Source organism: Apis dorsata, unplaced genomic scaffold, assembly GCF_000469605.1.
Source record: "Apis dorsata unplaced genomic scaffold, Apis dorsata 1.3 scaffold_376, whole genome shotgun sequence".
NCBI lineage: Eukaryota > Metazoa > Arthropoda > Insecta > Hymenoptera > Apidae > Apis > Apis dorsata.
In genome coordinates this window covers 202,744-217,941 of record NW_006263639.1, presented here as the reverse complement: position 1 = coordinate 217,941, position 15,198 = coordinate 202,744, and the positions used below count along the sequence as shown (strand labels likewise).

Sequence of the window (15,198 nt, the reverse complement as noted above, 5' to 3'; positions counted from 1 at the left end):
GCCAGGGTGAGCCACGCCCCGCTTTAGTGTCGGCAAAACTTCGCTGGATATATTCGAGGGTGTCTCTGTCCCTCTGTCACTAATACGGGGGTGGCTACCCGTACGTACGTAGATGCCGGCGAATCTAAGCGCACCCCCCCAGAGGTCAACGCGTACATACACCACCGGAGTTGGACCAGTCGTCGGATATCCTTTATCATCGGTGTCACTCGCTGCACATCCCGACTTCTGCACACGGGCGTCGGATTGATTTCGTCCTCGTGGCTGTCCTCCAAAATACGCCGGCAAATACACCTCTTCCGTTGTTGCCGGTTAGATCCGATCGACTTGTTAACGTTTTTTTAACCATCGTCGATCGTCCCTTTCAGCCTGGCGATCGATGAAGCAGTGATTCAAGCTCGATTTTTATTCAGAGTTGTAAAAAATATATTATTATTCGAGTCGGGGAAGTACACGCGGTACGAAAATTGTGGGGGATAAGGTTTTTGGGTATTTGAGTGGACGGAAATCGAAGACAGTGCATAGTTTGGTGAACCGTTTGTGATGGGACAGAAAGGGATCTCGAGAAATTTCTCATCATCGCGGACTTGAATATATTTTATATTTACACGCGTTGATTTTTCATCGGTGTTCTTGATATGTGATCTTTACACATCTGTTCGGAATAACGAACGCTTGACCGTGACAGCGTTGTACAATTCCATATATATTTCGTAGCAACGATCGAAAGCAAGTTTTTCTACGTCATTTTCAAGCGTATCGAAATAAACCTTAGTGTACATCGAAATGTATATACATGTATCTTCAAGAATGCCCTCCCTCAGGTTATAGCAACTTGAGTTTATACATCGTGATATACATTTTTCGATACTCGCCATCTCGTCAATAGGGACGTTTAAAAAATATATATATATATATATTTCGCTGTACCAGCGAAAGTTTCGATTTCACAACGATCCCTGTAACATGGTAGAGAGTACCTATGCGAGTGATTCGCCCAGATCGCGTTCTCCGATGACGGAGCCGTCGAGCCCTCTTCAAGATGGTCCCGGAATATCCGGCTACCGATATCTCTACAATTATTCGCCGGAGAGTTTGCAGCACAAGTTGAAGAGCAACGACGAGCAAAATGTGACTGGGAGGCGACACGAGATCGATGGACGCGACAGAACGTTTTCGAGAAGTCCATTGAGCTCCGAAGAGATACGATTCAGACCGCGCGAGGTCTCGAGACCAAGTTCCTCGGCCACCATGTCCTCCCCTACGTCCGCCTTCACCATCGAGAACATCTTAGCGCCTAGACCCATAGGAAACATGACACCCACCAGCACAAGTAGCCTTGGATCGATCATTCAAAACCCGGAAGCCGTGGGATCGCCGTCGAGGACCACGCCGATCCATCCTCTTCAGCAACAGATCCATCATCTGGCGTTCACATCCGCAGACTTGTTCGGTGAGTTGTTCCGTTTCCGAATATGGATTAAATGGTGGAAGATTCTTTTCGACGAAAAATCGGTTGGATCGATGGAAAGAAATAGGAAAAATGTGTTTTTTTTATAATTTCATCGATTCGATGAAATTTCTTGGCGTAATTGAATTCTTTTATTTCAGTTAAAAGATGAATAGATAATTTTTGAAATATTATTGAAATAATTTTACAAATTTATAAAAATTATATTATTTTTAATAACGTTCTAAAATAATATTTATAAAAATGTAACATTTTCAGTATCGTAAAATAATTTCATCTTAATGTCAAAGGTATTATTATATAAATCTTATTTATTTTGCATAAAAAGTATAAACCAATATAGTTTTTAATATATTTTATTTAAAATCTACATATGTAGAAATAAAGTTGAAGCAACGACGAAATATTCCGTTGCATAATTTTCAAAATTGAAATCGGTTGATTATCAATTAATTTATTAACTTATAAAGTGAATATCCGTCTTTGTCCGTCGAATGTTTTCCTTCATCTTCAGCGTCGAGCAAATATCGACGAGACATAACGCTCGCACGAAGGAAATCCCTCGTTAATTCGGAAATAAATAGCTTGCCCAGCGGTTCCGCGTATATTACACGCGTCCCCTCCGCGCTGGATCTCCGCGGCGTAAAAATGAAAGAAGGCGTAAATCCTCGCGGGTGGGCCGACGCGTTCCGCAACGAAATTTCCTTTATGCCCCCGAGGGCTTTAAGTATTTCACCCGCAAGAACCTCGGCGCAGATTGGGGATGCGCAGGCTGAAATCCGCAATCCGTTTCGATCACGCGCGAACGATTTAGCTCCTTGCAATCCCGTGTTGGAAGATGAAAAACGAGAAGGAAAAATATGCAACGCTCGGCGTTTTCGACGGAGAGAGACAGAGTAGGGGCACAGAGATAGAGAGAGAGAGAGAGAGAGAGAAGCGCGAGTGACGCCGCGGTTGAAAGCATAAGCATCCACCCTTCGCACATTTTTATGCGGAGACGTCGCCTCTAAGCAGCTTTCTTCGAGATTTTAAACCAAAACATCCCTTGGGACCCGGGGGGTAGTTCCCAGTATTTTTTCCCAGTTCCCTTTTCACGCGGAATAAGGTTGAGAATTGTTGAGAAACATTATTACAATTTTCATCGCTCTATCGGTGATAAATGCGAAACCTTTCACGTTTCGATTAATCTTCTTTTAACTCCTTCTTGTTTCTTTATCTTCCTTTCTATTTTTTAGGAAAATAGTAACGTTTTTCATCCTGTGAAGTGAACTAATAGGTATTTGTTTTATTCTTATTTGGGAAGCTGAGAATGACGTTCAATGAAAAATCTATACTTAAGAAAAGAATAGCTTTTTTTCGTATCTTTTTACGAAATTCTTTGGTTTCAATATTGGCTTTAATTTTTAATTAGCCGTGTTGAGGTAACTTGAAATAATGTACAATATATATATATCATACTTCTATTATGATTCTCTTCCTTTCGTTTTATTGATATGTTTAAAACGAAATGAGAAATGATATTTAATATACTTCAATTTCCAGAAATGGAGCGATTATTATCAAAGAGATCGATGGCTTCCTTTACTTTTGATAAAAATTTTTCATCGATGTAACATTTTAAGAAATAGAATTAATTTAATATTATTAACGATAGTTTTTTCTCGTTTTCAGCTGCAGCATATCCTAGTTTATATTCCGGCGGTTACGTGGCAGCAATGGCAGCCGCCGGTGTTTCGCTTCACGGTCAACCGGCCTTTTATCACGCGGCTCATCCCTATCAAATAAATCCAAACGCCACGGCTGTGGGGCCGATGGCGAAGAGGAAACGTCGTCATAGGACGATATTCACCGAAGAGCAGCTGGAACAACTGGAAGCCACTTTCGACAAGACGCACTATCCAGACGTAATCTTGAGAGAACAGCTCGCTCTTCAGGTCGATCTCAAGGAGGAACGAATCGAGGTGAGTTTAGAAAAAATAAGTTATATTTCAAGATCTTACATTTATCATAGTACATGCTTATGAAATTTCAGTTCTTTGAATGCAAGATTTTTCTTTTCGAAGAAATTTTTTATATTCTCTATTAGTATTTATAATTTAGATTTATTTTTGTTCTTTGTACTTATATTGATATTTTTCTATTTTTCAATTAAATTTCGTTAAATTTTTTTGTATTGTATTGAATCGTAATATGAAAATTAAAATTAAAAAGAAATAAAATGTTACGTATCATTCGGTAATATTTCACTACAACAATTATCACTACAAAAATTTGATATTACGAAATGTGGAACTTAATAAAAAATTGAAAGATAAAGATATAATAAAAATACTTTTTTCATCATTATATTATGACAAGAAATTTTAATTAATAAAACTCGCGTGATTTCCCAAATGTTTATTATAATGGAATAAATATAATTAATAATATACGTAACAAAATAAAAGAAAAAATTAAAAAATATAAAATAACTAAACAAGTATAAAAATAAAATATAATCAAAAAACTATAAAGATTTAGAGAAATTCAATCTTATCATTACATCCAAAATGATTATTTTCACAACGATGAATTTAGTTTTTCTTTAATCTTCTTCTTCCCTCCCTTCCTTTTCATTTCTACTTTTTTCTTCATTTTCGAATATAAAAATATTGAACAGTGAGAATTTTACAACGGATAAAATCTAGCTTTAAAGAAACAAACGCTCGTATTCTCATTCTTTATTTTTATCTTCATTCTTTCTCTCCTTTCTGAATGAGAAGAAATTCGAGCGTCGTGAGAAGTTTACGTCGAAATCCTCTAGAGGTCTCATAATCGGCTACTGGCTACTGGCTAAACTGACAAATTACTGTCCTGGGCCTAGGTGAATATTAGGTTTTCGTCTAACAAACATTGACCATTCGGATTGTCGAGAAACTCTTCGGCTCCGAATACACGCATAATTTCTACCGATGACAAAATATGCCGTCCACTTTCCGGTCTGGAAGTCCTCGAACGTTTCTGTTTATCGCCTTAATGCCGCAGCCTCATAATTCTTTAACGAGATCATTAAAATTATTTACGGCCGGTATTTATCGGTCGTCGTTTGACTCGAGCCAACAAATTGCGTGCTAGATTAAAAGCTTTGCCGATAATGTGTTTACTTCAATTATATATATATATATATATGTTCGACCATGCGCGTGTGTCACACACACTTATGCATGCACGTATGTATGTAAAAGCATACAAAACATTGGGGAAAGGGAGATGTAGAATTTATAACGTTTATAACGTTTCGTGTATTTGATGTCGTAAAGATTTACATTGCGCGTGCAATTCGTTAATTTGTCACGAGGCTCTCTTATATGTAATTAATCGATGTGATTCGTTGCTCGCTAATTGGTCAAACGTAATTTTTTATTGATAAAACGTGTAACGAGTCGCATCGGTGCTTTTCTATGGAATTAAAATCAAAATTTTTATCGCTCGATGGATGTGTACATGGACCGGTTGCAAGGATGTTTCAAAGGATTTAGGACAGTGTCATTGAGACTGAATTGTCGAAGGAACCCTTTTCTGCCACGGTATTGTTGCTTCATGATAGAAGGCCCGCGACAAGATCGATGCTCAGTTTCAGTTTGTTGCTCCTACTCGAATAAGGCGCCTTTTGAAAAGAAGATACTTATATAAGAAGAAATACAAGCTAATATATTTTTCTATTATATATTTACTAATTATAAAAAAAAATAAAGATATTTTAAAGATATAGGTATATAATAATATATTTATAGAAGGGTTAATTTGAGAAATAAATATAGTTTTCGAAAAGTAATAAAACTTTTTCAAATTTTTCTTTGTTTATTTTATTTTTTTTAAGGATTTAATATTTTAATAATTACGAATAACGTATACGTTAAATTTATTATAATTATATAGTTATTAAAAAAAATTTTTTTCGTACGTAATGTTAAAGAGAAATCATCTTATCTGTATATTAATTTCTTTTAAAATTTGTTTTCCTAAAAGATGTAATTTGTTTCAATTTTTAAATTAAACTTATCGAATAATCTTATAATAAACATTTATTTCTCGTTGAAATATCCTAAACACCAAAGTTTACCCAACACCGTGAAAGATAAGTCCGCCTCTTAAGAATTATCGTGATGTTGCGATAATGGGACACGAGCCTGGAATTTCTTTATTCGCGTCCGGCAATTTGTTCGAACAATCGTACAATCCCAAAGTCATTCACACTTATCGTAGACCAACAGGCCACCCGCGTCGTCGGCTTTGCCAAAGGAAATCCCTTGTCTCGAGAGTCTTTAAAGACTTTGAAACAACATATACCTGCAGCGCACCTGCCGCATTGAAGCAAGAGTTTCGATGTTTGTACAGAATTAGTAGAAAGGCGACTTTCGAAACGAGAAAAAGAGAGCGAAAGGAGAACGGGGGAAATAAAGGAAAAGACGAGAAATACTAACTCGAGAGAGGTGGGCCTAAGGCACTCGGTTCCTCCCTGTTTGGAAAGAAGCTGTGTGTTTACACGACGCGCGACGTTACGCTCTTTTTCCTATTCTCGTGATTGCATCAACAGAATGCAGAAACACGAACAACGATGCTGTTGTTGTAAAAGCAAAAACGTAAAAGCATCTTATACGCGTTAGATATACAAAATTAATTAATTCGATGAAAATTATAATTACTTATAATTATATGATATATCATAGGTGTAAGTTATTTAAGTATTGACTTAAAAAGATCGTATAATTTTTATGCATATTATAAATTACTTAAGATTGGATAAGCATAAAAATATTATTTCTAATAAATAATAATAATAATAATAATTGTTTTTTCTTTCAAACAATTTTTATTATTTATTTTATTTATATTTTAATCTTTTTTAATAATCGCTATTATTTTCGAGAATTTTTCATCTTTTAAATAATTTTCGAATCTACTAAAAAAAGATGGTTTTGATAAAATTGATAAAATTATTGATGCAATCTCATTCTATAATGAATGATAATTGCATAAAGTCATATTAGAAGAATATCCACAGAATTTTTTAGTCAAAAGAACAAATTATATTTTTTATCTTTCTTGCAAAATATATTAAACAATTTCTCTTTCTAAATTCATCATTTAAAGAACAAATTGTATACATCAAACTAAAGTTATAAATATTTTAATGTAAGCTTAGTTAACTTGAAAAACAAGTTAATTTTTATATTAAATATATTTACTGATAAAAATAAAGAAAAATTTCTTTATATTTTTCATTTTTTATTTTGTCCTTATGCAAATGCATATTTGAAAAAAAAATATTATTTATGTAGTGAAATTGTTATCCCTCTATATTATTTTTAATTCTACTTATCTCAGAAGATGAAATACACAAATATATAAATATATAAATTCATTAATTTGTTTCTTAATTTTGGTTAGTAAGTGTATAATCGAAATTGAAGAAAAATTTAAAATTTAATGAATAATTCTTCAAATAAAAATAAATAAATAAATAAATCTTAATTTCTCGAATGATAAAAAACAAGTATATTTAGATGAATTGGTAATGAAGAAAAGTTGTTTTTTTCTAATACAACACAATAATATAAAATATTTTATATAAATGTCGTATATGTGATGATTTCGCGTAAATAAATATATCGTATAAAATATACACGATGCAACAGGAACGGATACAATGCTGTGTGATTATTGCATAATTCAACGGTTAAGGGAGAGATCAATGCGATATTTGAAACGATGAAACATCTATCGGTAACAACCGAGAGGTATTGATTGTCGGGGGTTTCGTTTAAATCGAGTCGGACAAGCGTGAAGAACAAATGCTGATTTCGAACGTGGGATGAAACCTTTTGATCTTCTCTGGCTCCTGCGCCTCGTTAAAAGTCTTCTCGATGAAATGCGCGCAGGTAAAGGTGATTATCAATTAAGCGTTGTATCTTGTCTTGATAAAAATTAAGATATATTTGGCAATTTTTCGATACGATAAGCGAATGATTGAGTATGATTGTTTTTTTTGAATTGCTTCGAATCTTCTTCTATTTAATTTAATATTAAAATTAAATTAAAAATTTACGATATATAAGATAAGAAAAGTTTAAAAAAATTAACAAACAAGTTTTATTATCGCAGAATGATTAGCAATATTGAATGGTTTTAAATGAATGAGAAAATCACTTTGATTATCTCTATAAAATGACAATATAATAATTAGATATTAAAATAAATAAGTTAAAATTTAATTTATTAATTAAAAATGATAATAGTGATTCTCTAAAAAGTAATAAGCTTTTGTAAATCACAATCCATAGATTAGGATATCTCTAGTTAGATATCTATAGTAGATTTCATGATATCTTTATTAATATAGTATATTACATTCATAAATTTTGTTCAAATTTATAGATAAAACATTTTCCTTCATAAAATGTCGGAATATTAAATTCTGTATAAATATTTTCAATATTCTTTTGTTCAAATTCTATCAATTTATCTATATCAAGTTAATAATTTATAAATTTAGTTTTTTACAAAGAATTTATATATATTTTTATTTATATATAAAAAATGTTATTTATTTTAATTATGGTAAATAAAAATAATATAATATATATATAATATAATATAATATATTTTTACTTTATACTTTACAAGAACAGGAAATTTCTTATCATAAGTCAAATTACATATTTCTTATACATGATAAACATTATTACAATTATTATAATTATTTTCAATTTGAAATTTTTTATTTAAATAATTTTTATAAATAAACTAATAGAAATTGACGCTTAATAATAACACAAAATAAAGCATAAATTTTATATTAAAATTATTTATGATTACTAAGAACAATATAAACGAAATTATTTTTCAAACTTCTCTAATAAAATAAATACATTATTATTATATATATATTATATATACATTATTATATATTATGAAAAATATTCTGTACGTATTTACATATTTTTATATATCATAAGCAACCTAATATTTAAATAATTCTTTCGCTCAAAATAACAAATTTTGAAATAATGTATTAACTTGATAAAATAATTCACAAAAGTCTTCATACATTTCATACAAAATTTATGAACAAAGTTTGATTAGAATTAAAATTTTTATTGATATTATTATATTAAAACCAATAAAAATTCTGATTTTAATCAAATTTTGTGAATACATAAAGCATAACTAATGAAAATTAAGTTTTAATATCTTTTTCATTTTCTTTATAATTATAATATAAAATATAATCTTATTATAAAGTATAATCTGTAAAGTAAAAATTAATTAAAATAAGTAAAAATTATAAAAAAATAAGTATAAAGTATAATTAAATTTAAAAATTGTCTGTTTTTAAAGTTAAGTTGCTCTTGCATAACTATTGTAATATTCCTATTTTGAAATTGTATTCGAAACATGAAAAATTTTGAATATTGAATTCACCCTCTCAAAAAATATTACTTCATGTAAATAACTTATCCTCTTCATATTATATATATACAAATTTTCATTAAAAATCAGAATTTTTAAATTAGTCGAATTTTCTCATAAGATAATTGATTATGAACAACTTTTGCAATTGATTTTAAATTACAGAAAACACAAGATACCTCGAAATTTATTTTTAACTTGATATCAATGAAACAATGAAAAGAAAATTTACCAAGCAAAAAATTGCAAGGGAAGCTATATTATACGAGGCTCTATTTACAATATTTCGCTTCGATTTCAAGCATTCTCCTAACAAAGAATCATCGTCTTCCCGCGCGCTACAAGAATTTATACCTACGAAATAAATGCGACCAGTGGACCACGATGAGATTTCCTCATCAAACATTTCCTATTCCAGGTGTGGTTCAAGAACCGACGTGCCAAGTGGCGTAAACAGAAAAGGGAAGAGCAAGAACGTATGCGGAAACTTCAGCTGGAGCAACGTCAACGGGCCGACGACAACGTGCCAACGCCTACAGTCAAAGTACCCGAACATTTGACATTAACCAGGCAGCAACAACAACAACAACACGAACAGGACACCGACAGCTCGGATCTCGAAGTGGCGTAGTCAAAATATTGGTTGTAAACTCTTCTTTTATTCTTCTTTGTTTTTTCTTTTTTTTATTATTATTATTATTATTTTTTTTTTCTTTCGTTTTTATTTCTCGTTGACGACGATTCAAAACAGATTCAAAACAGACTGGTTTTTCCCTGTTACAGGGGACAAACGTGTGTAAATACGGAATTAGGATGTAAATATATTTGTACATACAGCTTACGATCGATGTGTAAAATATAGGTAGTGAAATAAATTATTGATTCCCAGATATGAAACGAGAATGGGATTTTATTTTCACTCTTCCGTTCTTATTCCTTCGAAGATCGATTTAAGTATTTAACGTTAGATTGTAGGTTGAATAGAATGATTTATAATGAGATATTGGTAATTATAGAATAAAAATATAGTTTTATATTTTATCTTGAAATGGAAACTAATTTCAATAAAAATCGATAATTAGATTCAGGAATTTAAATATTGTAAAAAATTTTATGGTAAACGATTCAGGTATTATGTCGCCATCAAATGAATAATTAAATTATTATTTTTTTTGTCTTTATTTATCTGTAATAATTTTTTTTCAAAATATGGAAAAATATTTGCTGAAAATATTATTTCGTAAAATAATTTTTTCATTTCCATTATAGAATATAATAGAAATAGAAATAAATACTAAGAAACAGTGATTAATGAGATTAATAAAACAAAAATTTCATTGTATTTAAAAAATATAAAAGTATAAATATTTATAAAAGTAAATAAAAGTATTAAGTTTTTATATTAACGAAAAATTAGAAATATTTAACAATTAAATAATAATTTATTATATCTAAAAGTTGATTATTAGATTTATATTTTGATTAATATTTTTTCTATTTTTTGACAATTTATTCAAAAAAAAATTAACATAAAATAATTATCTCTTTATAAATCTTAATACAAATAAAATTAAAAAATATCTTTAAATTATTCAACGACTTTCGAATGATCATTAAATCATTATTAAATCTTTGTTAATGATTAAAAGTAATTCTAGTTCGCAAATTTTTGTATTACAGTTTCAATGCAAATCTAACACATGTCATACATAATCATACACTGAGAAATTTCATTGTAAATTTAAAAAAAACTATTTAAAATTATTATTTGTTAATTTATTAAATTTATTTAATAAATTTCACAACTTAAATCGATTAGAAGATAGCTAAAATATTTAAAAAATTTTCTATTATCCTCTAATTACTTTATCTATATATTATTTCTTTATCCACTGATCACTTTCACCAGAGGAATGTATCCTGCACGACTTTCACGTTACAGAGTGGATCAGTGATTAAAATCCCCGGGCAATTTCCACGAACGTTGTAGTTGAAACTTAGTTCTACGTGCCTTGACGATTATATTATTAGTATTGTGCGATAGGAGTGAAAGAGCAGTTAGCCGGTTCATGGACACCGTAAGTTACACGAGAGAGGAAAGTTTGAACTAAGTTCGGGTAAGTACATAAATCCGGGGGGCGACCAAGAACTAAGACGTTCTATTGCGGTACAAGTTTAATAGATTCCGCGCTGTTGTTGTACTGCAATCTAAAGACGATCGACTTAAATCCAATTCTTTTTCTATTTTTCAAATTTTTTATTCGAAAAGTTTTTGTAATTTTTTCAAGATCTCTTTTTTGTTTGTTCGAAATCGAATATTTTTTCTTTTCTTTTTAGTCTGTCTTGATAATTTTCATTAAATTCTTGAGATGTAATACTTTTCATAGCGTGATTGAATAAATTGCAGATTTTTACAGAACTAAAGAGCAAACGGGTATAGGATAATTTCTTATGAAAAATTTGGCCGAATTCTATATATAGAAAATGTTATATTATGCAACATATATTAGATTTTTTAGTATTCAGACTGGAGATTTATAACTTCAAGCAACATTTTTCTTTGCAAAAATTTTCGTTTTGGCTTTAACTAACTTTTACTAACGAGTTATTAATAAAAAATTATTAATAGATACAATATGTACAATACATATATATATACGTGCATAAAATGTTTTAATATTTTATATTGTATATTACTTATATTAAATATATAATTAACATTATTTTCTTTTTCAAAATTTTTTTAAATTAAATTGCTATTATTTGTTTCATATCTTATCATATTATTTTCTAAATTATATATTATTGCATAGATATTTCTTTTTTATTTCTTTTATTATTAACATTTTAGTGTTAACTAAATAGTTGTAAATTTATTACAAAAAATCTGTTTACTACGCTTGATATTTAATAATATATCATCTGATATGCATTTATATTATTTATAAATAAAAGTAAAATATTTATTTCAAATCTGATTTAATAATTAATAAAAAAATAATGAATAAAAATTATTGCATATTTTATTCGTATAAGTAATTTTGGGGAAAATTTCAAATGGTAGCGAATAAAAAAAATATTATTGATTGATGTACTTTTAAATTTTGTGATTAATTGCTAAAATTTAATTGTATGAATTTTCCGATTAATTCAGTAATCTTTATCAAGATTATTTGCATGTTCGATTAATGTAATTTAACGAAATTTAATCCGTTTGCTAAATTAAGTTTTTTAATTTATTAACCTTTTCAGATTTTAATTAACTTTTACAGTTAATAAAATTTTTGTGAAAGAGATACAATACTATTACAATTTTAAATTATAATAAATATTTCATCGAAAAGAAATACATTTATTACTTTGTAATTATTTAATAATTATTTAATGTATTATGTTGCAAATAAGCAACATTAATAATGATCTTTATGTTTCATGAAATAATTTTGATTGAAAAATTTTGTTAGAATTTTTATTATAAATACTAAACAAAGTAAATTTATTTTGAAAATTTAAAATGGAGTTTAGTAATAACTGAAATATTACTTAAAAATAATTTTCAAATAATATTTCAACGTTTTAATGCCATTATTAACCTTTCCAGATTTTAATTAATTTTTACAGTTAATAATATTTTTGTGAAAGAAATATAATGTTATTTTACAATTTTAAATTGTAATAATATAATAATATTTCATCGAAAAGAAATACATTTATTACTTTGCAGTTATTTAATAATTACTTAATGTATTGTATTGTAAATATGCAACATTAATAATGATCTTTATGTTTTAATTCACTACGTATCCAATAAATTCAATTATAGTATTAAAAATTATAAAAATTCTCAAAGTTTTTTAATATCGATTCTTTATTTTTTTCAGATTAAAATATGTATCATAATAATAATAATTCAATTTAGAGACAATTTCATAAAGAATTCGAACTAAATTACTCTTTACATTTCTCACAAATTTACATAACAAAATGTACACGTTCACAACAAGATAATTTAAAAGAGAATCAACGATCAGTTTGATTTTTACAACACAATTTATCAATCGTTCGCATTGTTTCCGCCCTCTTGTGTTTCCACCTTCTCATTTGTTTTTTCTTCTCTTCGTCATACGGGCACTCCGTTTTGGGTATCCTTTTACCCCTATCCTTCTTGTCTCTTGTAACGGGGAATACGGATGGACCAACATCCACGACTTTCAATATCTCGATAGGATTCAACGCGAATTGGCTGCATTCCGGTGAACCGATGGTCAATACCAGAACCGTGACGAATTTCAAGAAATACGTTGCTCTCAATAGATAAACGGCTCCTTCACCATAACTGAACAACGGTGGTCCCAAAGAGTTCACGTCGCACATATAATAAGCTCCACAGAATTTGAAGATACCCAAACACGAGCTCTCGCACGTTAAAATGCCAAAATTGTACTTGAGGAACATCTGCTCCATCGATTGCCACAGATATTTGCCCGATTTTGCGTACAATCTACCGCAAATCGCTGGCAAAACCTTCGCCTCGAACATAGTCTCGCCGATCTTGAAATGGCTCATCAAGTATCTGTTCCAACAATTCACGTGACTGTATTCATTTTTGGTCGACTTGAACTCCGCTTCTAATTTACTGTGCGTATAATATCTGTCACCGCACATAACGATCACGTCGAGGATCTTCGAGCTCCAATATTCCGGTGCCATGATTCTGGTCATACCAGCGCAAACCACGTAACAAGCGTACGTTTGCATTCCACGATTCTCCCTCTCGAACATCCCATCCGTGATATGAATCTCGCCCCACAACGAGAACAATTTGTTCGATTCTTCCACGACGTATTGATGCCACCGCATCTTCCCTACCGTAAATTCTTTCCCCTTCTTCTTCTGGGGGAGAGTCAACCCCTTGGCCCAAGTGATCTTATTCAGTTTCAACCATGTTGGCGTCTCGATAGGTTCCTTCAGATCGCCCTCTTCTTGCTCGATCGTGCAAGGATCTCTCATGTCTAGAGGATCGAAGGGGCAATCGTCGATGGTCTTCTTCCTCACGGGCCGCGTAGCTGGCTTGGGCGCCCCTCGTTGCAGCAACTTCAAGTTGTGGATTTGACAACAGAGATGGGTCACGTGAAAGATTTGAATCGTGAAAAACTTCTCTTCGAAAATGGCTTCTTCGGTAGTTGGTACCTCTGGCTTCTCTGTTTTTGGTAGATCCGCGGTTTTCGGTTCAGTCACATCCTCTGCTGGTTTCTCTGCTTCTTTAGCTTCCTCGGGAGTTTTCTTTTCATTTTCCGGCTTCTTTTCTGGTTCTTTTTCTGGTTCTTTTTCTGGTTTTTTTTCTGGTTCTTTTTCTGGTTCTTTTTCTGGTTCTTTTTCTGGTTCTTTTTCTGGTTTCTTTTCTGGTTCCTTTTCGGGCTCTTTTTCCGGTTCCTTTTTCGGCTCTTTTTCTGGTTTTGGAGGGCTGTAAACGTAGGCCCTTAATAGAAGGATCATCAGATGTCTTCTGAGCGATTCCTTCGAGCAAAATTTCATGATGCAAGCGTATCCATTGTCGTCCCAATAACCGAATTCGTTGCAACGATATGGATTGTACAGATACCAGAATAGATTATCCTTCCAGAACGCAAGACTGAACCGAGTAGTGCGAATTATACAATTACGATAACGCATTTTTAATTTATCAAACCATTCTTCGATTTTTTTGGTTCCTTTGTGAACTGGCATCTTTTGTCCGTCAGTTATTTTTTCAGACCCGACCTCTAGTTTAACGTTTATCAAATCCTTACGTTCCATGATCATTTTTTGCTTCATGTTCTTCTCCTCGTAATCCCATGGAATATCCGTGACTATTGGAACGTCCTTCAGCTCTTGAATCAATTTCACTTCGATGCTGTACTTGTAATTGTACACCACGATATCGTCCAGCCTTTGTTTCTCCCTGATGTTCATCATACCAATATGGGTGTATAACATCCACGCGTGATCATAGATATAATCGATGTTTGCGCTCCAAGCATACTTGTATCTCGTAAGAATATATATATGTTATGTTAAATAAATTAAATACAAAGTAAAAATAATAAGAATTTATGTTGTAAGTTAATTAAAAGATTTAACTTATGAAATGATTTGATAGAAAATTGTTAGTTTATTATATGTAGTAGATTTGCTAAGAAACTATTAAACATTCCATATAGAATGTTGATAATAATGTCATCGAAAAAGATTTACAATGATATTTTCAATCCATTGATTTTTGAATTTGTACTTCA

The 15,198-nt window shown here is 30.7% G+C and overlaps 3 protein-coding genes across 3 annotated transcripts in view; 1 reads left to right on the top strand and 2 right to left on the bottom strand.

Moving 5' to 3' along the window:
• Positions 1-6: 6 nt before the first annotated feature.
• LOC102678172 (homeobox protein goosecoid) lies at positions 7-9,810 on the top strand. The gene is made up of 3 exons (XM_006618792.2): positions 7-1,453; positions 3,143-3,432; positions 9,342-9,810. Exons 1-3 carry the CDS (start codon positions 967-969, stop codon positions 9,552-9,554), a joined length of 990 nt encoding a protein of 329 aa, XP_006618855.1. The 5' UTR covers positions 7-966; the 3' UTR covers positions 9,555-9,810.
• A 2,970-nt stretch (positions 9,811-12,780) lies between these two features.
• LOC116186007 lies at positions 12,781-14,462 on the bottom strand. The gene has a single exon (XM_031512004.1). It carries the CDS (start codon positions 14,456-14,458, stop codon positions 12,944-12,946), a length of 1,515 nt encoding a protein of 504 aa, XP_031367864.1. The 5' UTR covers positions 14,459-14,462; the 3' UTR covers positions 12,781-12,943.
• A 72-nt stretch (positions 14,463-14,534) lies between these two features.
• Positions 14,535-15,198, bottom strand: part of LOC116186004 — a 23,263-nt gene continuing 22,599 nt past the window's right edge. The window contains exons 3-4 of the mRNA XM_031511992.1: positions 14,645-14,951; positions 14,535-14,555 (exon numbers count right to left, since the gene is read on the bottom strand). Of these exons, the coding sequence (XP_031367852.1) occupies positions 14,535-14,555; positions 14,645-14,951 (328 nt within the window). The remainder of the gene's footprint in view (positions 14,556-14,644; positions 14,952-15,198) is intronic.

Bases quoted from the DNA above. Each gene is read 5' to 3' on its own strand.
- LOC102678172 (XM_006618792.2), top strand. From the start codon at position 967: ATGGTAGAGAGTACCTATGCGAGTGATTCGCCCAGATCGCGTTCTCCG. The intron at 1,454-3,142 runs GTGAGTTGTTCC...TCTCGTTTTCAG, and splicing joins CACATCCGCAGACTTGTTCG to CTGCAGCATATCCTAGTTTA. The intron at 3,433-9,341 runs GTGAGTTTAGAA...TTCCTATTCCAG, and splicing joins TCAAGGAGGAACGAATCGAG to GTGTGGTTCAAGAACCGACG.
- LOC116186007 (XM_031512004.1), bottom strand. From the start codon at position 14,458: ATGAAATTTTGCTCGAAGGAATCGCTCAGAAGACATCTGATGATCCTT.